At 42.3% G+C, this 25,636-nt stretch overlaps 1 protein-coding gene across 3 annotated transcripts in view; it reads right to left on the bottom strand.

Moving 5' to 3' along the window:
• LOC111865418 (ecdysone-inducible protein E75) overlaps positions 1-25,636 on the bottom strand; it is a 253,048-nt gene that overhangs the window by 38,849 nt on the left and 188,563 nt on the right. For 2 of the 3 annotated variants that reach the window (XM_023853432.2, XM_023853434.2), the window contains exon 2: positions 4,059-4,147. In XM_023853432.2, the coding sequence (XP_023709200.1) occupies positions 4,059-4,147 (89 nt within the window). Of the gene's footprint in view, positions 1-4,058; positions 4,148-5,001; positions 5,165-25,636 lie in introns of those variants that run through there. The other variant, XM_023853433.2, reaches the window with a different exon arrangement.

Below are 25,636 nucleotides of genomic sequence, written 5' to 3'. Positions count from 1 at the left end.
ACATTTCTTAACCTCGGCACTAGATACAGGTGAGTCTCTTCTGAATGTAACGATTAAAAAGTGATTTGCGTTTAGATTACAAATGTTAAATTGAAATTAAAACTTTTACGGAGATAAAATAAACTTCTGTTACAACAGGGAAAAATGAAAACATTACAGAGTACTTCGTGTTACTTGCTGCGCCGCAGCACACTGTTATAGTGATCACGCCAAGGACAGGCATTGAGGGGAGATGACTTGCAACATCTAGACATAGTTGGAATAATAATATTAAAACGAATCTTATCATAAATAGGATAGGAGTATAATTCATGTGGCTCAGGTTAGAGACCAGTGGCTAAATCTTGTGAACATAGTAATGAACCTTCTTACATGAAATTTCTTGAGCAGCTGAGCGAATATTAGCTTTTCAGTAACTCCAGCCATGCAATGAATGTATTAGTTAATTGCACAAAATACGTAATTTCCATTGAAAATTATAGTTCCAAGCATCATAACGAATATGTGAAGGAGTTAAATAATTCTGTGTTCTGGGATATAACACTATATCGTCAGGTGCACGTCAACGGACGTTTCAGAGGAACATAACTCCTCCATGTTCAAGGTTCGAAGAATAAGCCATGGAGAAGTATTGCCTGCTGCCTGTTTCAAGCTGGTTTATTGCTTTGTTTATTATCCTACACTGAAGATGGAAGTGATTCCTCCAAAACGTCGGTTAAATTTAATCGAAGTACACGGCGTTATATCCCAGAAGGCAGACTGCTTCACCGTCTTCGCTGTAACAACATCAAATCCTAGGAATGTGTAAACTAGTTGTTCAGAAGTTTGAAAATGCAGTTGGTTCGAAGCCATTACTAAAGTTTTGGAAGACACGCTTTTTACGAGGGAGATGCCCATTATAATAACGAGAGGAACAGAATTTTAAGTGCGTCACAGATGTTGTGTGAGGGTCCTTCTTTCTCTGGCCCCCTCAAATCTACAGGCATTGAAGGTCAGGGATGGTTTTAGACAACATTTACTTTTGTTGGTTTTTTTTTACAGTGTCCCCCTCCTCCCCCCTCGAGGAAACTAAATCCTTGAAGGTTATTCGCCTTTCAGTTGTGAACAGCATCCAAGGCCACCTTGAACTCGGGCCCAACCCACATTATAATCCCATGCAGGAGGCCGTTGACTTCCACGATAACCGACCTTCAACTCTCCAACGCCACCGAACCGAAAGACGCACTGCGCACTGTAGCAACTGATTAGCTAAACCTACATTCAGAGTTAGGCAGTGCCTGCTGACGGGATCTTTGGCAAGATATGGAAACGTCAAAAATTTTCCATTTCCCCACACTGTATCCAAAAGCAAATAAATTAAAATACGNTTCACAAAAAAAAAAACAAAAAAAGAAGCGTTATGCTCAAAATTCTTGGTGACACATGCTTCGAAATGAATGAATATGCACATGTAGGAAAAACAATATTTGAGAAGCTATCAGTTGCTCAGCTTCTCAACAAATATTTGGGAAGCTATCAGTTGCTCAGCTTCTCAACAATTTCCCAACGTTTTACGGAACCTAGAAGTTAATTGCCGCTTTCACAAGAGCCCTCCACTGTTCCGTATCTTCAGGAAAATGATTCCCGTCCATACCACTCCATATTATTTCTCTATGATCCATTTTAATAGTATCCCCCACTTATGTTTATGTGTTCCTTGTGGTTTCTACCTCTAGTTTTCCCATCAAACCTTGTACTAATTCCAATATTATATTTAAGCATCCTGTTGCACTCTATACGATAAATGATACTACACTACATGTAGTGTAGAAAGAACAAGATCAAAGACATATAATATATATGGTTTGCACTTGGGACGGAATTTGTATCATTTATTGTACTAATTCCTCTTCTCTCCCATGCGTGCTACATGCCATTTCATCCTCGTTGAATTGATTATTCTGCACTGAATAAGCAGTCGCGGAGGACAATCCTTCAGCTTATGGGATGGAGGTCGGGCTAACAAATCCTCGCCGTGAAAAAGGAAGATTGCTACGAAGGACAAGGAATCTTATATTTGGAGGCTTTATATCCTATTTACTTAATGTTGGCACATTTTTTTTTTAATTCTATATCCAAAAGTTCATCTGGTGTTTAAATGAAAGCAAACGACTGTTAGTGCAAGGCCCAAGGAAATATTGAGGGGTTCAGAGCCCTGCATCGTATGTGTTCGTAATCTTATGTGTTACTATTTTCGCACTACATAACAAAAGCCCTGAAATTAATATTTCCCAGTCCCCAGCACAAACTTTAGAATTACTGCTTGTTCTCAATTTATAACCTGTTGACTGCCATCAAGTGTACGAATAGGGCTATAAATGCAACTTCGAATTAATGTAAAATGTAAAATTGTACAATAGAACAAAAGGAATATTTGAAATAGCGAGTTTCCGGAGCAGACGTCCACTGCTAGACAACGGCTGGGCAATCATGTTTCTGCGGCAACGAATATTAACAAAGATTTTTTCCTTTACAACAAATAGCAACGAACGTGTCGTTGCCAGGTAATAAGCCGCTAAACAGAATTATTCGCGTGACAACACGAAAGAACAGACGATATATTCGACATTGTGACTTCGTTCCCGGCCGCCTGGCAGTGAATTCTGGAGTAGTGGAGATCAGTCTGAAAGCAGTAGTCTTCACAGAGATTCGGCAGATACGAGTATACGGCATTCAGAAGTTCAATGTGTGAGCTCTTATAATTATCTGTAATTGTAAAGAAGTGCCAAGAAACCCAATCATCAAATCCAAAACCCATTATCAGTCACGCAAGCCCCTTATGCGTGGCAATATAGTGACGTAGAGAAAAACATCACGTTACGTGCCGCGCATCATTGTTGTGACGTAATACTTTCTTTGTGTTACCTACTTTTGCGTGAACTTTCTTCCTCTCCACGTGGATGCGCACAAGAACTTTCACCGAGATCCGTTGTCGTCTGCCCATAAAAGCCAAGAATTACATCACGCTTATGCAATCCGCAAATCTTAAGCCTCGTGCTATGACCTTGCGCTGTTCGTAACAATAAAATGGTTACACATGAATTTGTTGGTACTCATAGGATAAGTATGCTTAAAAATATAAGATGCACAGGAACTGACGTGAGTCTATACAGAGCAATTCGTGGCTCTACTATGAACACATGAGATTACTTCTGTGGTAATTCCAAGCCACAAATTTCCTCTTACATCCAGTTAAACCAATTATTATTAATTATTAGTGGGTTAGCTCAATTCGAAAAGTGGAATTAAAAGGCCTTTACCTAATACCATTATGCAGAATTTTTCTTGAAATGTGAAGCTGGTCAGAAAAAAGTGATATTTTACAGAATCTGAGGGCTCATTGCCATGGCGTATTATAAGCCAATCGAATAAAATTTATAGCACTGTTTCATATACGTAAATACAAGATACACTTTAATATTTTCATTTCAAAACCCCCTTTTTAAATTCTATCATCTTGATTATTTAATTTTTATTAGTGGAAATAATATTTGCAACTTGCGTGTCAAATACAAGGGAGTTGTATTCTGAGGAGAATTCCTCTATAATGGTCACGAAAACGTTCATGAACCCAGACCATCCAAGAGGCCACCACCCTGGGTCTAGAGAACCCTTTTGTTTTTTATTGCTAGTGGGGTGGGACTAAGTCCCTTGTACTGCGGCCACTTCTGGCCTACTGTACCAGCCCCAGATGATAGGTGAGGGTGATTTTGGAGCAATTGGTGGAATGAAGATTGGCAGGGGAAACCGAAGTACTCGGAGAAAACCTTCCCCAGCGCCACTTAGTCCACCACAAATCCCACTTGACCAGACTCGGGCCGCCGCGGTGGGAAGCCAGCGACTAACCGCTTGAGGTATGGCGCGGCCCTAGAGAACCCTTACTTAATTGTAACATGAGTCACTGACCTAAAATGCAGTTGTAACAACGGGTTTCTCACTCTGAAGAATTTTCCATATTAGGAGAAAGTAGGAAACGCTCGTGACTCATGCTTGTAAACAAACACCTGCACTGCACTTACCTTGCACCCCTCACAGGAATGTACACCATAGTGGAAACCGGATGCTTTATCCCCGCAAACACGACACAGAACGGTCGTCCCATCGAACTCTGTGGGGGAAAAGAGAGTGACTCATTAACACTGATATTTTCACACTCAAAATTTAATGCCCCGAATCATTTGTAACTTGTTTTCGAATTTCAAACTTATAGGTCTACAGGATCAGAACAAGTTTTTATATAACACGAATCAATGAACACAGAAATACACATAAAACTGGCAATACTAATAATAATTAGCTGGGATAGCTCAGTCGGTATAGAGACAGGATACGGGCCTGATGGTTGAGGTTCGACTGCCGTCAAGAGAAAATTTTGTCTTCTCCACAGCGCCCAGACCGACTCTGGGGCCCAACCAGCCAGTTCGTACAGGAAGCTTTTTCCTTTGAGGTAAAGCAACCGAGACATGAAGCTTACTACTGATATTTTATCTAGTGCCGAGGTCAAGAATTGTAGAATTATACCTCCTCTTTATCCCCATATATCTTCATGGCGTGATGCCTAATTAAATGAGCACAGGGACAACTTTCCTTTCACTATAATAATAATAATAATAATAATTAAAATGTCATAAGAATTGAAAATTTCTCCACAAAGCCAATGAAGGCCGTGCAGCACTCTTTGTTGACTGGGAACACGATATTCAGTGGCTTATTAAGTGGACGTAGAACTGAAAGCAGCTGATAAGTTAATTTTACAACACGATGCTTTCAGGCTAACAATGCAAGCGATGACCTGCGGCATTTCCGTGCATCAGGCAGGAAACAAATTATGAGAATATCGCATTTAACATGGCGTACACACCGTTAAGACCTTGCAACCATGGAAGATATTAGAGGTTTAGGGACTCGGCAAAGGGTACCTCCCACATGTCATATTTAAGTTGATCCGAAGTTCATATATACCTATCTTAAGTTCGGGTTCCCTGTGCGCTGACGTGACCGCACTGTCCATCATAATGCCCGGTGTTGTGGATTCGGGAATCTGAAGATGGTCCGGTGAGATCATATCAAAAGCGTGTTGATGATGCTGGTTGCTTTCTGTCACAATCATTGTCACCACACTCACAGGCGAAACAATGTGAAGTAATTGGTGCGGAAGAACCACACACAAAAAGCCGGGCAAAAACTTTCTAACACTTTCACCATTCACAATCTTTAATCTATAACAATTTCAAAGACAAATGTTCTCTGTTAATAACACAGATATGTGACGCACCATTTCACTGCACAACACTTCACTTGTGACGGTAGCCGGCACTCTACTGTCATGTGGTAGCACTGTTTCCTTCCTGACGGACCAGCACTACCGTACCGACTCGACTGAAGCCGCGATGGATAGTGAAAGTGCCTCGGTGTGGTGGACTCGCTGATGGGAGGACTTCGAAATGACGATGTCTAGGGGGACGACGACCGTGTGCGCGAGTCGTAAATAAGGCTCATGGTATCTCCCTACCTGTACGACAACCCACGCGATATTCACCCTTAAAATGGTCGTGCATTCGTTTACTGAAAACAGTGATAGTGACTGAAGAGTGAGGAAGATGAGAGATATTACCCAGAAACTGAAAAGGGAAAAGGAGGGAGGGAAATACACGAGAGACCAGAAGTATTAGGAATAAAAGACTATTGCACTCATATATACACACGCTGCCGCAAATATGCCAGTACAGAGAGCGAATTTTCAAAGTTGGAGGTCATTGACAACAATGAAGTTCTCCAGCAGCTGTACAACCAATAAGATCGAAGTCCAAACTTGAGAGCAACGCTGGGATTGGTTAACCTCTAAAACAACTACTACATTCGCTTCCCCCACTACCGCAATGTAGTCTCCACGGGTTCCCCTCTCCCCGCAGCCTGCGCATGGTTTGTACGATACGATGTTTCCAGGGGGCTACGCCCGGGCATGAAAAGGACGGGCGGTTCATCGCTCTCGAACCTTGACTGAATTACCCAGACAAGAAAGCAAAGCTGGAAACACAGAAGAGAGACAAGTGGTAGGCAGATCAGTTCGCTGTTCTGTGTGTGGGATCGGAAGAGAACGCTGCTTGCTGTCCGTATATTCGTGCCAGTACTGGCTTCACACGCATTTCAAGGAGACAGCATATTTTAAACAGTAAAATGAAAATAAAAGGAAAGTACTTCCGGTAACCTACATAGGAAGTGACGTTGGTGCTATTATAACTGCAACTACAGCAAATGTCACTATATCATAAATGTTTCAGCATTGAAATGGAATACTTCACATGTTGAGAAAAACTCTACAGCCTCACAATGTACGTGATCCATACAACAGGATTGCAATGGAACAAAGTGTCTCAAGAGCGAATCATTCGCCGTGCCCCGAAACTACCGATAAGACAAAAATATCAAATTCATTAAATTCGTTTTTTTTTTATCTTTGCGTTTTAGAGAATAGTGAATGAGGAAATTGAAGTAATCTTTATTTTCTTCTGTCTTTAAACAATTAAATTAGAGCAACTAACCCACGCTTTTGAATGTGCTTGACTGAACTAGATCCCATTATTAGTGTAACGTTTTTACGAATTTAACCTATTGTACTAATTTAGTAATCGCCCAAACATAGTATTTTTGTATGAACAATAATTCAAAGCCTCCCATAACGTAAGAACATTATTAACATGGAACGAAGGACAGCTTATTGAACACGAGAGTATTTATTAATGTGAATTACATTAGCTTAGTATCCATTAGCGAATGGCTATGATTTGGAATCACGGCGGAGCGGTACGGAAAAATTCGTCCATCTTTCTGCGGCCAAATGTTATGTCCTGTTTCCACATCGATATTCTTATCCTGACAGGGAGAAGGGAGAATTTCCATTCTTCGTAGTTCCTCCTTTAACAAGTCTGACTACAGTAAATTAATCTTTCATAATTATCCTCACAAGTGTCATTCGATATATACTATTCCAGTTGATTTACCATCGTAAAACAATACTAACATATTAATAAATACATCTTTCATGGCGTCATGCTTTTGGACAGAGACTTGATTCAACGTACGAATTCAGTTGAAGAGATGAACATGTATATGTACTGACAAGATTTAATGCAAAGTACATGAAAATGTTAGTCAACACGAAAATCTTCCCTCGTGCTAGAATTACAAAGTTCAAAGAATTTATTTAAAACGCTCCTCAACAAAGAAAGTCACGCAATTGCTTCAGAATAGAGGTCCATGAAAAGTGAAACATCACTTCATTTTTCTGACCACTTATCACAGAGAGCCCAAAGATACTGAATTAGCTATAACGACATATCTGTCTCTCCGTTTTGGTGGTGCTTTTGAAGAGGAAAACTTGCCACAAGAAATAGCAGAGCTCAGAGGGCAGCAGAACAACGAACTGATAGAACAGAAACGATTTGGACGCACACAGAAAGGGGACCGCACTTAAAATAGAACAGAAACAAACCTTTTATCAGTGAAAGACCGGCCGAAAAATCGGGCAATGAACCCTTGATCCCAAGCTGCGTGTTTACGCGGGTAGGCGGGGTGTTGAAGTGGCATCTTATCGTTGCCATAGTAACACAAGAGGCTGTTAACCCGGGAAACACGGCCATGTATATATGCCCTAAGCGCCTATATCCTATGTGACGTCACACCCACGCAAAAGTCTGCTCGCCATTCAATTGAATAAACACCTCCATTTGTTCTTGAAGTAGTGAGCTTTTAGAAACAAGACGCGTTGCTTCTGTCAGTAGAGTATTGGCCTCTGTGGGTAAACCAGGAAACATTTCCTCTCGGTGGGTAGACATCTTAAACTATCAAATACAAAAACGAGCAAAAGCTACGTCAAAAGGCAGCCGTCAATGAAATGTTTTATTTCCCTCTAATCTCATTTGTTACTACTGAAATGCGTCTCCTTCATCAGTGCATGTCAGACGGTGTCCTCTGTCCCCGGCCTACCCAGCACTGTACACATTTTCGCGTGGTATTCCTGAAGTAGCCGACTGGAGCAACGTTCCTCTTGAGAAGCTATTAGTCGCTCATCTAATCAAGCACGTCCACCACCTTTTGGACAACCCGAAAATTGACCAATGCTTTCACAAGTACCACCCAATGGTACCAGATCAATCCAGTTCACATTTTCAGATCAATTTGTTTAGCCTTTTAAGATGCAGTGCACCACCTGCCTTAACCTACTAAAACGCTGCATTCTGTCCACAGTGTGTACTTATGTGTTCCGTATGGTTCTCAAATAATAGCATTGAGCAGTTGGTCTTTGTAACGGAGAGGTGATGTGTTTCCTGTGAGGTACGATTTGTGTTATTAAATATGGTGTAGATGAAATTCCGCCTTCAAAGGGTTAATATCTATTCATACAATGTCATCGCATGTCTGTGCCTGGCTTCGAAGTGCTCTCTTCTATTCCGGGTATCTGAATAAAATTTTGTATGCATTGATCTTCCTTTTCGTCCGTTCTACACACCCTGCAAATCTCACCCTCCTGGACTGGATGATTCTAATAACATTTGTTTAAGAGTATAATTAACGAAGTTGCTAATTATGCAACTGTCCAAATTCTACTTCTTCTACCCTGAAGAAAGAGCCAGCAGTTCCCACGAAGCATCATATACCAGAAAACCGTAACTTCACCCTTCAGGTTGAGAGGATAATTTGCACACCTACAGAGTGCAAAACAGGGAGCCGGGATAGCGTAGTCGGTATAGCGACTGGATACGGGATGGACGACCGAGGGATCGGAGTTCGAGTCGCGGTAGGGTCAAGAATTTTTTCTTCTCCACGTTGTCCAGACCAGCTCTGGGTTCCACCTAGCCTCCTATCAAATGAGTACTGTGGGCTCTTTCTTCGGGGATAAGGCGGCCGGGTAGTGAAGATGACCACTCGCCTATAACTAGTGTCGAAGTCAAGAAAACATAAATCTATACAGCCACTCCCCCATACACATTCATGGAGTGGTGCGAAAAAGGGACAACCTTACTTTTACAGAGTACAAACCTAAAAGAATTTCCAGAAAATTCCAAGTGGGACGTGATGCCTTCGGGTTTGAGAGACAGGCACGAATGTGTAAGCTCTTTCTATATAGCAGGGTTCCTTGCTCCGACGCCTTGCTGTCTACTTTTGCGTCAAGAAAGCTTGTCAGGGTTCCATGTGGGTGAACGGCTCTAGCGACCTAACCGCCGTCACTCAGGAAATGGGCTCTGGTATAGACTAGTAGTGGTGGTGCAAAGAGGACAAGTCTGAATTCTGAGAAACGAGAAACCGCAAAATTATGAATCCCGTTCTTGAGACGGCCGAATAGTAACTTTACAGATCAGTACAATTTAAAGCTTAAAGTTCCCTGTGCCTGAACTTCTCCAGTTTTCAATTTCGTTAAAAATAAACATACATTGCCGTATGTAGAACCGTCGCTAAGCAACGACCGCGAATTAAGCAACTATACCATAGCCGTTGCTACGTAATGACTCTGTAAACAACGGCTGTTGTTAGGTAATGGCCGCAACAGACACGCACGTAACAATATAAACGCTGTTTGAAGCTACGTGCTCTGTGCGGTATGTGCTGATGCTATATAACGAGGGCCAGCTGCCATCAGAAAAGACACCCGTGTGGAGGCGGGGTCGAATACCTCCACCTTGAACAGTGAAATATGGTCGCGAATCTCTAGAACCCGAGAAAGACTGCGTTGGCAAAGTCCAGCAGCATATAAAAAAGACAGACCAGTCCTCTCGTCAAAGAGGGCGCACCACAGAACAAGACTGTAACTGTCAACATCAAAAAATAACTGGTCATGAGCTCCAGATGGGGCTCGACATGAAGACCTATTGATTTACTGACTGCCAGTCGTAATGTCACTTTGAGTTTGACTTCATTTGAAAAGTGCCTTGAGACGGCAGTTAGAAGAGCAGGAGGTAGCTGTGAGACACTCGCCAGTCGGTAAGAATGTGAGCACGGAAGCAGAGGACATTATTAGATCCGTCACCAGGCAACGACTGGTCAAGACACAGCAGACTGAGAAGTAGTACGTGCTCTAGCAAACTGTAGAGTATGTGAATTAGCAATAGCGCTATAGTTACTTTTAGTTATGATCTGTAAATGTTCAATAAATCAAGTTACCAATCCAAACCTCCGTCTACATTCACTCTATCTTGTGACAATATTTACAAACTCCCTGTGGATGGAGGTTAAAATAACCCCAGCATAGCCCTGCGAGTCGTAGAAGGCGGTATTTAGGGATATAACTGGGCCCCGCTGTCGCTAGGGGCCATAAATACAGAAACCTGGTCCTCCAGGTTGGGGTTGGACGCAAGGATGGCGACCTTAGTCGGTAAAAAGAAAATACTGTTGCGAAATCCAAAGAAATGAAAACCGGATGGGCTAACTGACGAGGAATAGACAAATCAGGCATAATATTCTAAGGTAGGCTATGGGTCCAAAAGGGCTGTTTTGCCAATGATGATGACGACGACGACATTTACAAACGTTTTATGCAACGGAATGAAGGTACGACGGAAGAAAATTTATTTAGTTTCTTACAGCCATTATGTTTTGGAACACGGCTGACGAATCACCCATCACCGCATTAACGAATTTCCGGCCTTTAAACTTACACCATTAAGAAAAGAAGAGAAGGGTTGGAGATATGGCTGATCTAGAAAAGCTATGAAACTAATTCCAAGAGGGTGAATATAAATTCAAGAGAAAAATTTGAAGGGTCATGGGGGAGTGGCTGTAGAAACCCACATTATCTTGACCTCGGCACTAGTTGGAGGTGAGTGGTCAGTTCCACCCACCAGGGAAAGAGCCTCCGGTACATTGGGTAGGAGGCTGGGTGGACCCCAGAGCTGGTCTGGACGACATGGAGAGGAGAAACTTCTTGACCATTCTGGGACTCGAACTCCGATCCCTCGGTCGTCCAGCCCGTAGGCGGTCACTGTACCGACTGCGCTATCTTGACTCCTGAAAATTTTATGTACTTTTGGGAATACAGAAACTAATTAATTGTACGATATTTTCAAGGATTTCAGATAATTGAACTGATGAGACGTTGGATAGTACAATAAAGCTCTAAGAAAATGGTTTCTGCCACCCTTTGTATCTACAGGGCTGCGAGTGCTCCCTGTTTATACACCACGGGAATTTGGCTCACCATGCCTACCTAACACTTTTTCTTTTTGCGCTCTGTAAAAGCAGATGGGAAGGTCTTAGAAAATAGCAGCGGCCATTTCCTCCTCCTGTCCTTGAATTTATTCTCCTTGGACATTATCTTCTATATGAGTATCTGGCATTTTCCCCCATAATCCTGAGAAATAATATAGTCAATATATTAAAGAATGAAATTATATAACGCCAGTTTATGCGTTTGGACTGTTGTTTGTTGGCATTGCTTTCACCTTACTGTTTCGTGATTCACTATTGTGCGACAGAGCTCCTTACAAGTGACAGGTAGTACGCAGTGTGACGACCGCACAAGTCCTTGAACTTCAGCAGAACACAACAAAGATGTGGACAGAATGGCGCCCAGCCGGTCATGATCTCCGATAAGTGAGCGGCTATCTATCCTATTGTTAGACACCCGCGCTGCGAAAACTCATTAATAATCGCATTTCAGCACTCACTGGACGGATATGTCTCAGCACATACCAAATAAGCTTAGCGCTGCCCATCGCGTTCTTTAGGTCACTAGCCGAGTCTAATAACAGGTTCAGAAGTGGCAACTCCAACACATTGCATGCATATTCAAGCAGAAATGGAATACCGGTATTTAGAACAGTAAAAAATCAACTCTATCCCTGTTAAAGGCCATGAAGGCTCATAGGATTCTGAGACGTCGAGGCGCCAACATTTTTTAGACAATCGGTTCACAGTTGGCGGTAAGGCTTTCAGTCTTACGCGCTGGCCGCCCTTTACCCCCCAGGAAGATTCCTGGTACTCATTTCTGTTAGAGGCTGAGTCGACCCCAGGGTCATAGTGCGGCTGGGAGGACTAGGTCAATTGAAAAAATCCAGTAACCTCCTCAGGAATCAAAACTGCGACCTTCCAGCTTCAACCAACTGCGCTACCGTTGTCCCTCTTTAGAAGAATACAGCATTGAATAAAGAATGGAACCAGAAAAGTTGCGGTGTAGTGGATAATACTTATATTTCTTAATCAACACATTACGGATTCGAATCCCAGCTGAGGCTCTTAATCAGTCATGGACTGGACGGACGCGGTTTGTCTCCCGACAGGATACTTTTCTATACTCATAGCGTCTAGGCCAGATCTAGGGCCACTCAACATTCCATTCAGTATATATTAGGGGTAAAGCGGCCGGACGCCTCTCCTACTGAAGTAAAGAATTTGTGGATCTGTACCTCCACCCCCCATATGTGTTTATGGACGCGGTGTTAAAACTCAACGACTAACTTGTTTTAATCTTTCATTTACACTGCGCTGTTGACTTGTACGTGGGAAGTCTTCGAGGGGCAGCTGCTTGTTCTGCATGTGCTTAAGGCAGTAAATTGGAAGTCCCAATTTTTATGTGGCACATGAGTGCACTGAAGCTGTCCATTCTACTTCTTGCCGGTGCTGTGATCTGCTCCTGTAAACCACTATCTCTCTCTGTTCTTCTTTCCAGCACCTGAGGGCTCCACATTCCTCCTCAGGAACACAGTCGGCCGCCTCTGAAGAAGAGGTTTCTTCGGGCCACTGACCCACACATCAACACTAATATCCGAACGTCTTCGGGCTGACTCGGCTTTCTTCGTAACTTATCCTGTCTTCTCCAGTCTCGCATCTATATACATTTTTCATACTGCATAGTAGCGAGGTCACTGCAAGTCACTTACCCCAGTGGTACAGAAACGGACGACCGACCATGAATTGGCTTGAAAAGCAAGTTACCCAAGTACGGGTATTGGGAAAGGAAAAAGGGAACGTGAAGGTATAAAATTGACCACAGCGTGAGAATAACTTTCAGGCATTGTTGCTGTTCTTTGCCTATGGTAGGTTTTTATGAACCGGAAGTATTTGAACAGTGTTACGAAACCCATTGCGGAAACTTGTAACGCTTTAGATCAGACATGTCATAAATACTAATAGCAGGCTCTTGGGTACACTTCTGAAAGACTAGCACCTTCTAGAAGTGTTTTCAAAGGTCAACACCATGATAATGCCCTGTTTCTTAACAACGCAGATAAAAAAGTATAGAGTTTCCTTTAACTGCTTTACAGCAGCTTAAACTTTTATGGACTGAGGAGATTATATTATCATTTGACAACCTTGTTTACATTCAGATTGCGAAATCGTGGGCCTGTTTTTTCAGTAAATATTCTTGTCACTGGTAAACTCACCTCGACTTTACTAACTTTCAGCTTTAAAGCACTACTTACAGGTCTGCATATTGATAATTATACTAAGGAAAACACTATGATGCAATATTTCTGTATTGCATTATGGTTTTCTCTGTAACTAAACAAAGTCGAGGATCTTTTTTACGGTTTATATTTATTATTTTATTTAGGGTGGAAAACTGTCATGCTCCATAAAGTAGCATGGTCTCCATCTCCAAACCGACGTCGAGTCGGACGGCGACCTCGCCAGAAAGAGCGAGAGAGAGAGAGTTGGAGAGTGACATTGAACTTTCTTTGGCCGAAGCATCCGATGCGAATGACCGCTAAAACGAACGTGATGTTTGAGTAACACAAGCTCTGCATCATTTGCCCAGCCTCCCAATATGACGGCCACGACTCGATTCACTGAAGTCTTTGTTATTCATGAGTGCCAAAAACAAATACTTTCCGCGTTCAGAGCTGGGGACTCGTTTTTAACAGATAAAAGATACGAAGATGGATACATACACCTGTATCTGAACAATATATAATTGAAGCGTATGGGGACGTAGAGGCAAACTTCCTCACATTCTCAAACCTACACACGATGTGGAGATGAGTGGTTACCGTCAACTAAAGCCTAAGACTTCCTTGAGTTCAGAAGATTATCTCGTATTTGTGGTTACACAGCTCGAATTTCGATTAGTGTTTGATTATTTTGAATGAAGGTATTGATGGTCTCACTGAGTACTCCCACATCAATTACGGAAAACTTCCTTAAAACAAACACCTTCATCCCTACATCACTCTATCACCTGACCCAATGCTACGTAAGAATAAGAAATTGCAGATGCGGTAGTTCAGTCGGTATAGCGACGAACGATCGAGGAATTGGAATTCGATTCTCCATAGCTTCCAGACCGACTCTTGGGTCCAGCACGCCCCATATCCAATGGGTACTGGGGGCTCTTCCCCTGGGGGTTAAGCGGTTGAGATGTGAAGCTGACCATTCATTTCCAACTAGTGCAGAGGTCAAGAATGCTGAAGATACACTTCCACTCCACCATTGCCTTTATAGTGTGGTGTTTCATTAATTAAGCACACAGACAAATTTACGTTTACCTTTTACTGTATAAAACATGACAGGGGCGTCTCTCTTTCCCTCCCCCTCCAGACCTGCTCAGTGGGCTACCCAGCAATGTAGCCAATAGGTTTCCTTGGATCTTTCCCTGACGGCAAACTGACCGGTACTGACCACTCACCTCCACAGAGTTCACAGGTCTTAAGGATGCCTGCAGCTCTATCTGCGGAAATTCCCTAGACGACTTCATACAGTGCTGTTTAATTAATCACAGACACATTTACGGCTGCTATTCAGAAACAAAAGCTGCAGTCGAGTGGCTAGCAACCTTTCGTATTCAGGCGGTCTCGGGTTCAAATCTCGTTTCGGAGACCGGCAATCATGGCTGAGTTCTGCAGTTTTACTCAGTATCTCCAGGCAAATTCCGGGATAGCACATCACTTAAGCCATTATTTAACCCTAATTTTTCATATTCACTATTTACTTATCATTCATTGGACGCAATAAACTGAGCCATTAAAGATGCCGTCAAATAGAGCACAGATAACTAAAGTAAACACAGGGAAAATTTTATCTTTAATCTTTGTATTCCCTATAACGGGGCCCTTCCTTGGGGGGTAAAGAGCGGTCAGCGCGTAAGGCCGACAACCTCACCGCCATCTGTGAGCCGATTGTCTAGAAAATGTGCGAGCCTCGACGCCTCACAATCCTATGGGCCTTCAGGGCCTGTTACAGGGATAGCTTTACCTTTCTACCTTACCTTACTAACTACAACGGGCAGAATGAGGAGAATGAGTGTGCCTCAAGAGATTTTATGGCAGTGTTTCTTAACCGCCGGGCAGCGGCCCATTACCGGGCCCTGGCATTAATTATACCGGGCTCTCGCCTTACCGAGAAAATAATTTACCGGGACGCGGTGTGACAGAAGGTTTAGGACCACTGATTTATGGGGTTAAAGGTGAAAAGAAAAGTAACTGAAGCTGTACCCAGGGATCGATCGTCTGTTATCGAGTCCGTACATTATTGAACAGTTAAATTGGCTCACATCTGGTTTTAGACGTGCCTTAGCAATCTGAAAGAGTCGATATATCTCCTGCTGTCTCCGTACACTTGGCAGCTGAATTCACCACACAGGTAAAGGTAAAATTGTACTTGTGCTTAATTAATTAAACACCACTCTATGTAGACTTAACGAGGAGTGGAGGTATAGCTCCACTATTCTTGACCTCGGCACTAGATGGAGATGAGTGGTCAGCTTCACCCCTCGGCAGCTTTACTCCGAAGGGGGAAAGAAACCGATATCCATTGGAAAAGGGTCTGGGTATGCCACAGGCTCGTTCTAGACGCTGTGGAGTAGAGAAAATCTTTTTCACCTGCCAGAAATCGAACCTTAGCAGCCCACTCCTTAGCCCGTCGCTATGCCGAGCTGAGATGCACACAAAACTAGTAGGGACGCGGGGAAGTCTGATAATACAACTCCACATAACTTCTGAAATTTCGCACCCAAGTTTCATGCTCTAACAAAGTGTACATACCAAAAGCCGAGTACGACTGTTTAACGAAACAGGTAGAAACAAGGTCTTGGGATCGGAGCTCTGTCTTCTTCGTAGCTTTTCTGAGTCCCTACATATAAATCCGTGGAGAGTACTTTAAATTACAATGCGAATCGATTTTTCCCATAGCGTTTCCACTTCCCCTATGCACTAATAATCCCATGACTCGACATGTTATAATCTTAGCAGCTGAAAGTATCGTCCAACAGAACAAAATCGAAAAAAGTCTAGCAAATTACATATTCATTCTCAATAAACTGTAAGAATTTTATGGACTGTCCATTCTGAAATTTTAGACGACCTAGGAAATGTTATAATTCGATAAAAAAAAAAAGAAAAAATTAGACTGAACCTACCAGTCTTATTTGAAATAAGCTGTGTGAATTTAGGACCACCCACTTAATGTTATTGAATAAACACAATTCCAATATTCCGGCCAGTTAATCCAGCAGAAATAATTTAATTACTGACAGTCATTTGTTCGATTGTTAATCATCTAGCAAATTAATTATATGATACTGTAGCACGTAGACCCGTTGTTAACTAATGACTTTGTAAACAAAGCCCGTTGCTAGGCAACAGATTCCTAACATTCACCAATGGACTAACTGGGAAAATGTGTTTTCTACGCGGTCCTTGCGACACCTGTGTGACACAACAATAGAATAAATGCTGGAAGCGGTGTTTTCTATGCGGTTTGTGCCGAGGTGTTTTAAGCGGGATAAGTCTAGATTTTAGTCAGTTGGGAGAGTATTGCCGGCCAGTAAGGGTGTGGTCGCGGAAGCTGAGGAAGCTACGGAGTTGAAAGCCGTTACCAGGCAACGACTGGTGAAGACACAGCAGACTGAGAACACATAGTACGTGCTGTAGTGAATTCTAGAGTGTGTGAATTAGCGATAGCGCTATAGTTACTTGTAGTTACGTTCTGTAATATTTCAATAAATCCAATTACCAATCCAAACCCCGTCTATAGTAACTCTAACACGTAATAATATAATATAGTATAATAAAATTACGACGTATATGTACCGAATATCCATAATGCTTGCCTTAACTATAATCATCCAATTTTACAGTCGCCCGAGCCTTAAAAGAAACAAAGCAGCAGTAATTCCAATGTGTTTATAATTAACTATCTAACTGTTGTGAAGTAATTTAAAAATACTGAATTCAAGATATAATAACTTTTGAACTGAGGACTGTGTAATGTTTGGATAATGTCAAATCGAACTGCCATTTCGTTTTAATCATCAGAGAAACACTGGGCCCGTCTTGACCTGCGAATAATACCACGTAACGCTGATGGGAACTTAAAATTAGTGGTAGGAATCCAGAATCGNACTTCGGTTAACACCACATATACACGGTGCCAAATCCCAGAACACTGCTTTAAATTATTTAACTGTTGTGAAGTAATTTAAAAATACTGAATTCAAGATATAATAACTTTTGAACTGAGGACTGTGTAATGTTTGGATAATGTCAAATCGAACTGCCATTTCGTTTTAATCATCAGAGAAACACTGGGCCCGTCTTGACCTGCGAATAATACCACGTAACGCTGATGGGAACTTAAAATTAGTGGTAGGAATCCAGAATCGGTATTGGTCGACATTGTGCACATTTACAATAGGGCATTTACGCCAATGCAACAAAGCCTTCCGTACTGATAGGACTGCGGCTGTGAAGTTGCGTTTCAATGTTAAGTTTAGAAGTAATATTGTTAGAGTAATTGTCCAGGATTCCAGGAAACACGGGACTAACAAATTGTGATTTAATAACGATTACAATTTTATTATTCATTCACTGTACTATAAAACTTTCGAGTGAAATAAAATATCCATAACCTCGGTGACAATATACATTTTTCATGATTTAAAAAGTTTTTCTGAAAAATAAACGGTACTAATCTTACTTTCTTCTTGATATTTTCGCGATTATAACCCAAGCTCTAATGTATACTCCCTTTTATAACGATGATGAGTGTGCAATGTAATACAATCTTCACAGTTCTAGTTATAACTTCAAATACGAGGAAGAAATATTAGCACTTGTGTTACATCTATAGTTTATATTGGTAGGTGTTAAGATGAAGGCAGATTCGAACTTTATGTAAGCATTATGCCATAAATAATAATTATTTTAAACTGTAATTATTTGTAGTTACGAGAAATACGCATTCAATAAATTCATTGCCTGCTGTATGGAGAATATCGGCTAAAATTTTGTATGCATTCTTCAGCACATCTTGAATGCTACATGTTACACCCTTCTTATTATCTCTCAATTAATCAACTTAATAATACGAGGGTATGTAATCAGTACGCAGAACAGAGTTATGATAAGTAGATTCTAAAGGGTTTTGATGACGGTGATGGTGGTCCATTTTTTCCTATGAATTGCTGCTTATGCACTTGGTTTGTTGCTTGATTTGTAGTAAAAATTTCTACTTATCTTTCTATCCTAGTTCAACGAATGTGCGAGCTCTATCACAATTTTTATTGTATATTTTCCTGTTATCTCCCTTTGACACAGCCTGGTTTCAGGTAATGAAATAGCTATGTGAATCTGACAGGCGTTGTCCAGTGATTGAGGTTAGCTCTTTGATCCAACTGGGCAGGTGTCTCCCCCCTCGTCTGGGATCGGAAACAGATCCAGTTTTCGAAATGTCTGTGTTTTTATTATCCATAATATCGGACAGTGGAAAATAAATCCAGCAATACCAAATTTATGATAGAAAGAAAGATTTTAAATTTTGGAAACGATGGTAATAAAATAAAATTACGCTCAGGAAGAATCTAAAAGCAGATTACTTTATTTTCCTTCTGTTTCCTAAATACATGTAAGACGCAGGCATCAAAGCTATAATAATTCTACTTGTTTAATACGGGTGTCAAATGCGGCCTGGTGCCTTATGAAAAGTACATAGATATAGTATGTTTGAGAACAGGTTGCCTATCAGCATCTCAAGAACCACCCTACCCCACCGTGTATGTTGATAATATTTAATGAAGAATACAGATTACCTAGTTTCTAAGTTTTTCCTTTAAATTCCCCTATCTTTGGTCCTCAGCACTTCTCAAATACTTCCAGTCGCAGTCCCTTCTCCTGCTGACAGGGACCAAATACAAAATAAGTGAAATCGTAGATCTGTATATCCGTGTTTTATTCTAACGCATACTGAGTCTTCTCATCCTGACATGAAGCGAGAGAGCACTGTTGCAACTGAGCTACTGTATATTACTAGTTCATCGCCCGCTATCGACCTTCCTGCTGCTTGCAGGTAAACGACCGGACCAAACGGGGGGTTATAACGACGGGTCGCCGACCCAGCTCTGCTTGTTGCATACCCTGACGGCGCGGAAACCACCAACTTCACCAAAGAGTAGATCTGTATGTGAGAAAAATAGGCTTTGCAAGCACCAGAGAGCCATGCAACTGGACAGTTTTGTATTACGATCATATCTGTGAGACGAGCAACCACATTAAGGATCTTCAAAGCTCTTGTTATTCGGATATGTCAAAACATGGACTCTGTGGTGGGTGTTGTTATGTTAAGAATTTCGCAAGAACCAATTAGAGCAAGCCCAGTCTAGCTGATACACTAACTCGGAAGAAATGTTCCAGGAAATTTCGGAAGTATAATGACTTTCCCTTCAGATGGCTTATGGTAATCAGTAAAATGGCCTGCTACGGGCTTGGCGACTGGGGTTCGATCCTCTTCATCGTATCCAGATTGGTTCTACGGCTCATATAGTTTCCTATCGAACGGGTACGGCCCCTTCTTCATGAATACAGCGGTCGGAGTGAGAAGATGGACTGACTCTGTCTAGCATCGACGTTAGAATGCATGGAGATGTACCTTCACTTCCCCGACCTCTGTTTGCTCCAATACGGTGTGTCAGAGAGCTCAGAAGGATGCTGAAATTTAATATCAGAGAGAGAATTTTCTTAAGAAATGTCTCTAAAATATCTTTCACAAATATATCTTTGGGGAATTAATAAAAGTTGAACAGAATCTCGGGGGAAATCTCTGAAATGTTTGAGGCAGCTGAAACACCAAGGTCTGAATGGGGTCCATTACAAATTTAAATAAGAATTAGAGTGTGTCTATACGTGGCAGATTTCAAATTTAATATAAAAAATTAGGAGCTTAATTAACCTCACATACAAACACAAGGCTGATTATTATCTGGGATGAACCTGGGAGGCCGCGATCGTGGCCTGTACATTTATTGAAGTAAACTGACTTCTGCACTGAAGAAGGCACAGTGTTCCCCCGGAATGTTGATAAGGACCTATTAGACTACGCGGCCCCACGTCCCAGAAGACAGTAATGTTCAGGCATCGCTGTGAGAAAATCAAATCTCGCATGACAGGGTACACAACAAAAACCTTCCGGCATTGATTTAGGAAAGTACCCAAAAAAGATTCAGGACAACAGATCCGAAATTTGAATCAGGACCCCCTCCACCCAAATAATAACCATTATCACGTCCGATCCCCCCCTTTACTTAAAAAAAAACTGTTATGCTTTGTACTGTTTGCCAAATACAATTAGAATAATCAAGTAAAGGAGGTTGAAATGCGAAGAATATGCAGCACGCATGAGGAGGCGAACAGGAATGCATATAGGGTTTTAGAGGGAAAGCCAGAAGGAAAGAGACCACTAAGAAGGTTGAGACATACGTAGGTGGGAAGATAATATTAAGATGTTTGTAAGGCAAATAGGATGAGGTGGTATGGACTGGGTTGATCTGACTTAGGAGGGCTGTTGTGAACACGGTAATGAACCTTCGGATTCCATAATATGTTGGGAAATTCTTGCGTAGTTGAGCGACTGGCGGTTTCTCACGAAGGACTCAACTCCATAAAGCTAGTACCGAGGCTGTATAACGTCGATGATAGGGTGATTGATGAATATGGAGCAGTTAGTGGAATGAGAATTGGCAGAAGAAACCGAAGTACTCGGAGAAAACCTGTCTCACTGCCACTTTCTCCACCAAAAATCCCACATGTGTTAAGTTGCACCCTAGCCTTTCTGTGGCAGATACATTGACCTCAGCAGAAATCCAGAAACTTCGGAAAGGTTCACAAAAGACCGACATTTGCACGTGACTAAGACAATAAATATCCCCCATGTAGGGAAGAAGCAACCTAGGAAGGGGAAATAATTGGGATCTCTACTGGACTACGCTACACGCTGGTGATGTCCCGTTATATCAACACAGTCGCTTGGGACAGCTGCACAGAAGTGCACTGAGCTGTGCAAGGCGTGGCGGAGGGACGAAGCTCACGACACAGTGACGGGTTCGTTGACATCACTTCGGCTGCAATGAAAATAATCGGCTCTCGTCCTCATCTGTATGCACTTCGTTCTGAGGATTTAACGACTCGTGATTTCATCAGACACTTGCATGGGATTCTGGGCTTCTACGATGGTGAAGATTTTTATTGTGGTCTTCTGGCTTATAACACCGTCCAGTCTTATCCGTAACCACCCACAATATTATGCATTATTGTTTTACAAGGGATACACTCCTGCCTAGGGAGAGCTACACACAAAAGGAACACAGCGCGGACGCCACGATATGAAGGCTGCGTGAGTGAAACGCGGCATAGACGTGAAGTAGTAGCATGTAAATACGTGTATACACCAGCTGATACAGCGCGGTAGTTTCAATCGATTAACAGTTCATGCGGATGGCCATGTAGGGTTGAAACATGTCGCAACAGTAAAAAATAAAATGTTATTTTAATGACATTTTAGGGAAGACGTGGATAAGAGAAAATTCTTGACCGTATCAGGATTAATAAGTAGAGAGTCTAGTATGAAGCCAAGATGCTCCTGTCTAAGAGACAACGGAGGTAATTGCCCTATGACTTTGTTCCGTCCTGTATAATCACAATGCACAGTATAGGTATAAAGTAGACATAGCAACGAGAATATCCCTGTAATAAAACTTGCCCCCACACGTGCACATCTGTGTGGGCGGAATAGTCATCCTGAAACCAGGTGTTAATGCCCCGTCGCTCATGTTGAATCAGATGATGATGATGATGATGACACCCGAACAACCTGTGTTAAAGTCTCTGTGACCTCTCTCTGTCTCTCTTTGTTGTGCTATATTATATATCGAGATCACTAACCCCCCAGGACTCCTGATTCCGAGAGGCCAGTGAAACAGCGGCCAAGAGATTATTACTGTGATACTGACACTACAAACTGATAACACCGACTCCACGCTGCAGAACCCCTCTTGAGAAATTCATAGTTGCTTAGCCGGATGCAAACATCTTTACTCTTCATGTAACTTGGAGATCCACTGTCATGTTCATCAGCGAATTATAGTGTATCATAAACCCTATAAATTTGTTTGTAGTTTTGTATGGGTGTAAAACTGGGTCTCTGACAATAATGGAGGAACACAGACTGAGGGTGTTTGAGAACAGAGTGCTGAGGAGCATATAGGGGCCTAAGAGCGATGAAACAGCAGGAGGTTAGAGAAAATTGCATAATAAGGAACTTCATAACTTGTACTCTTCACCAGGTATAATTAGAATGAGCAAGTCAGTGAGCATAAGATGGGTAGGGCATATAGCACGCATATAGGATTTTGGTGGAAAAGCCGAGGAAGGCGAGCACTAGGAAGACCAAGACATAGGTGGGAGAATAATGTTAAGACGGATCTTAGAGAGGATGGGATGGTATGGACTGGATTGATCTCTTTCAGGATAGGGACCAGTGGAGGGATCTAATGAACACAGAAATAAATCTTCCGGTTCCATAAAATGTTGGGAAATTCTTGAGTAATTGAGTGACTGATGGCTTCTCAAGAAGGTCTCAATTCCATGGAGTTAGTTAGTCTCTTGGTTAGTTAGTTATACAATCCAAAAATACTGCGGTTATATGTAGGTTTATAGGGTCTGTTTTCCCGTATTTCTAGTTATTGTAGGGGCGTGCGGTAGCGTAATTGGTTGAGACACTATGCTACAAGCCGGAAGGTCCCGGGTACGATTCCCGATGAGGTTATTGGATTTTTCAATTGACCTAATTATCCAGCCGCACTATGACCCCGAGGTCGACTCCGCCTCTAACAGAAATGAGTACCAGGAAACTTCATAGGGGCAAAAGGTGGCCGTCGCTTAAAGCTGACAACCTCACTGCAATCTATAAGGCGATTATCTAGGAAATACTCACGTCTCACGACCCTATGAGCCTTCACGGCCTCTTGCAGGGACAGCCTCACTTTTTCCTAGTTACTGTCACATAAGGCTCACAGACCTATATACAGTGTAATTGAAAGGTGTGGAAAATTTTTGGGCACGAGTTCCACACACCAAAACAAGCGTCCATATCAGCATGTGTACGGAAACATTTCATTTGCGAGTTATAGCTGAAAGAGTACACTTATAATAAGTGCTCAAAGTGTCCTCCATGAGATTCATTGCCCGCCTCGATACGTCTTATCATGGACCGCCGCGTCCGCACAAAGATGCCGGGGCAGTTGCGGATAGTCTGACAGGCATCCACAATGCGATGATTGTCAACAGGGGCTGCATACACAAGGGTTCTTAGGTGTCCCCACAGGTGAATATCCAAAGGATTCAAATGGCCGCCATGGAGACCATGCAGTGGGTCCTCCTCTGCCTATCCTTCGAGCACGAGCGGTGTTATTGAGAACATCTCGCACAGCGCGGCGGGCAGCACCGCATTCGTGTTGTGAACTACCAGTGGCTTTGGCAGATCATGTAAGAGGAAATCTCGGTAGGGGTTGCCTGTAAGCCGACGTGGCAAATATGCGGGCCTGCCAAACAAAACACCAAAAATCCCTGCCCGCATATTAAATCCGAACTGCTACAGGTGTTTACACAGTATTCTTTCAGCTACCTCATTAACTAAATGTTTCCGGACATATGTTGATGTGAACACTTCTTTTTCTTGTTTTGGTATGTGGAACTTTGCGCAAAATTTTCTGCGCTTTTCAGTTACATCCTGTGTACCGTACATATGATACGTTGATGAAGTCCATGCCATAGCTCAGGCGGTTAGTCTCCGGCTTCCCACAGCGGCGCTCTGGGATCGATCCCGGTCAAGTCATGTGGGATTTGTGGTGGACAAAGTAGCATTGGGACAGGTTTCCACTCAATATTTCCCCGCCGGCACTCCGGTTTGTATCAACTACGCTCCCGCATGCCCGTAATGTTATATTAATGTTTTATGTTTACAGTAAGTTTAAAGAGGGTAAGAACAGATAGAAAAAGCAAGTCTTTATGTCTTTTATATCAGTGGGAAACCTGTGCTTGGTGATGTCTCATGTTGTCTCTTGTCTGAGGTCAGATGGTTGGCAAGCATACCAGTGTTTGAAGCCGCGACCTGTTCTTGTTCGTCGTCGTGTTCACAAGAGAGAAGCCAGCCTCACACAGACACGACATAGAGAAAGAAAGGAGTATAGTATAGAATGGTATGTGTGAAAACGCAACAAGACGATCAGAGAGTCTGCATTGTCTAAGGCGTGTGTATATTCTACGAAGCTGGAGAGCTGGAATTGTGGGCACGTATCCCATTCGTGATTTTATTGTCTGTATTCCTCTGCGTTTGTGTTTCCTCTGTACGAGGTTCCCTGCAATTGGCTGAACCTCCGTCCAAGAAATTCTACCAATTGCCTGAAAGATTCACAGTTTCAGAAATTAATTCTGCACATCAGAATGGCCTCGTGGTCTAAGGAATGAAATGTATTCGCCTGCTGGAACACTGGGATCATGGTTTTGAATCCTACTCAAGGCATGGATGTATGCCCACATTTATTCTGTGTTTGTGTTAGGTATCGGCCTTGCGACGGGCTGAGTACCCGTTCAAGGAGTCCTACCGACTGTCTGTTAGATCGATAGTTTCAGATTAATTCTGAATGGGAACAGATCAGTGGGCAGAAGTTAATGTTGTTCTGCAGCATCTTATTGCATATCACTTGTTTCAACTTCTTATTTACCGTCTCACATTCAACTTGTGTTAAAATCTTAAATTAACGTTCTTTTAATTTTAAAATTATTTTTCACATCACTGGTGCACTACATGTTTCGACCGATATAGTCATCATCAAACAAAAGAAACAAAAAGCTCCGTGGATTTAGTCCGCAAGCGAACTATACCGACCAAGCGACCGCCGCTTGTCGGCGAAATTAGTGCCAACTTTAGCGGATAGAGGACGTCGCGTGGTCAGCGCAACGAATCCCCACGACCGTTAATCTCGGTTTTCTAGATCGGAGCCCCTATTTTCTTGAAGTAGCTCCTCAATTATCCTTACGAGGCTTAGTGGACCCCATTCCAGGCCCACTTCCTCTCAAAAAAATCCTGGTAGCGCCGGGAATCGATCTGGATCTGTAGCCAGGAACTCAGACCACTAGACCACAGAGGCGGTCTTATGATCCTCATCAGATACTTCAAAATTGTTATTGTCAAAAAGAAGGTGAATTTTAAGATTTTAACACCAGTTTGCATGTGAGACGTTGAATAAGAGGGAAAATATGAAGCTGATTCCTAACGGGAACAGGCCAGAGGGCGTGACCTGCAAACGTAGGAACAGGAAAACACACTTAAGTAACAGAAG

This window comes from Cryptotermes secundus, unplaced genomic scaffold (genome assembly GCF_002891405.2).
Source record: "Cryptotermes secundus unplaced genomic scaffold, Csec_1.0 scaffold343, whole genome shotgun sequence".
NCBI lineage: Eukaryota > Metazoa > Arthropoda > Insecta > Blattodea > Kalotermitidae > Cryptotermes > Cryptotermes secundus.
This window is presented reverse-complemented; position numbering and strand designations above follow the sequence as displayed.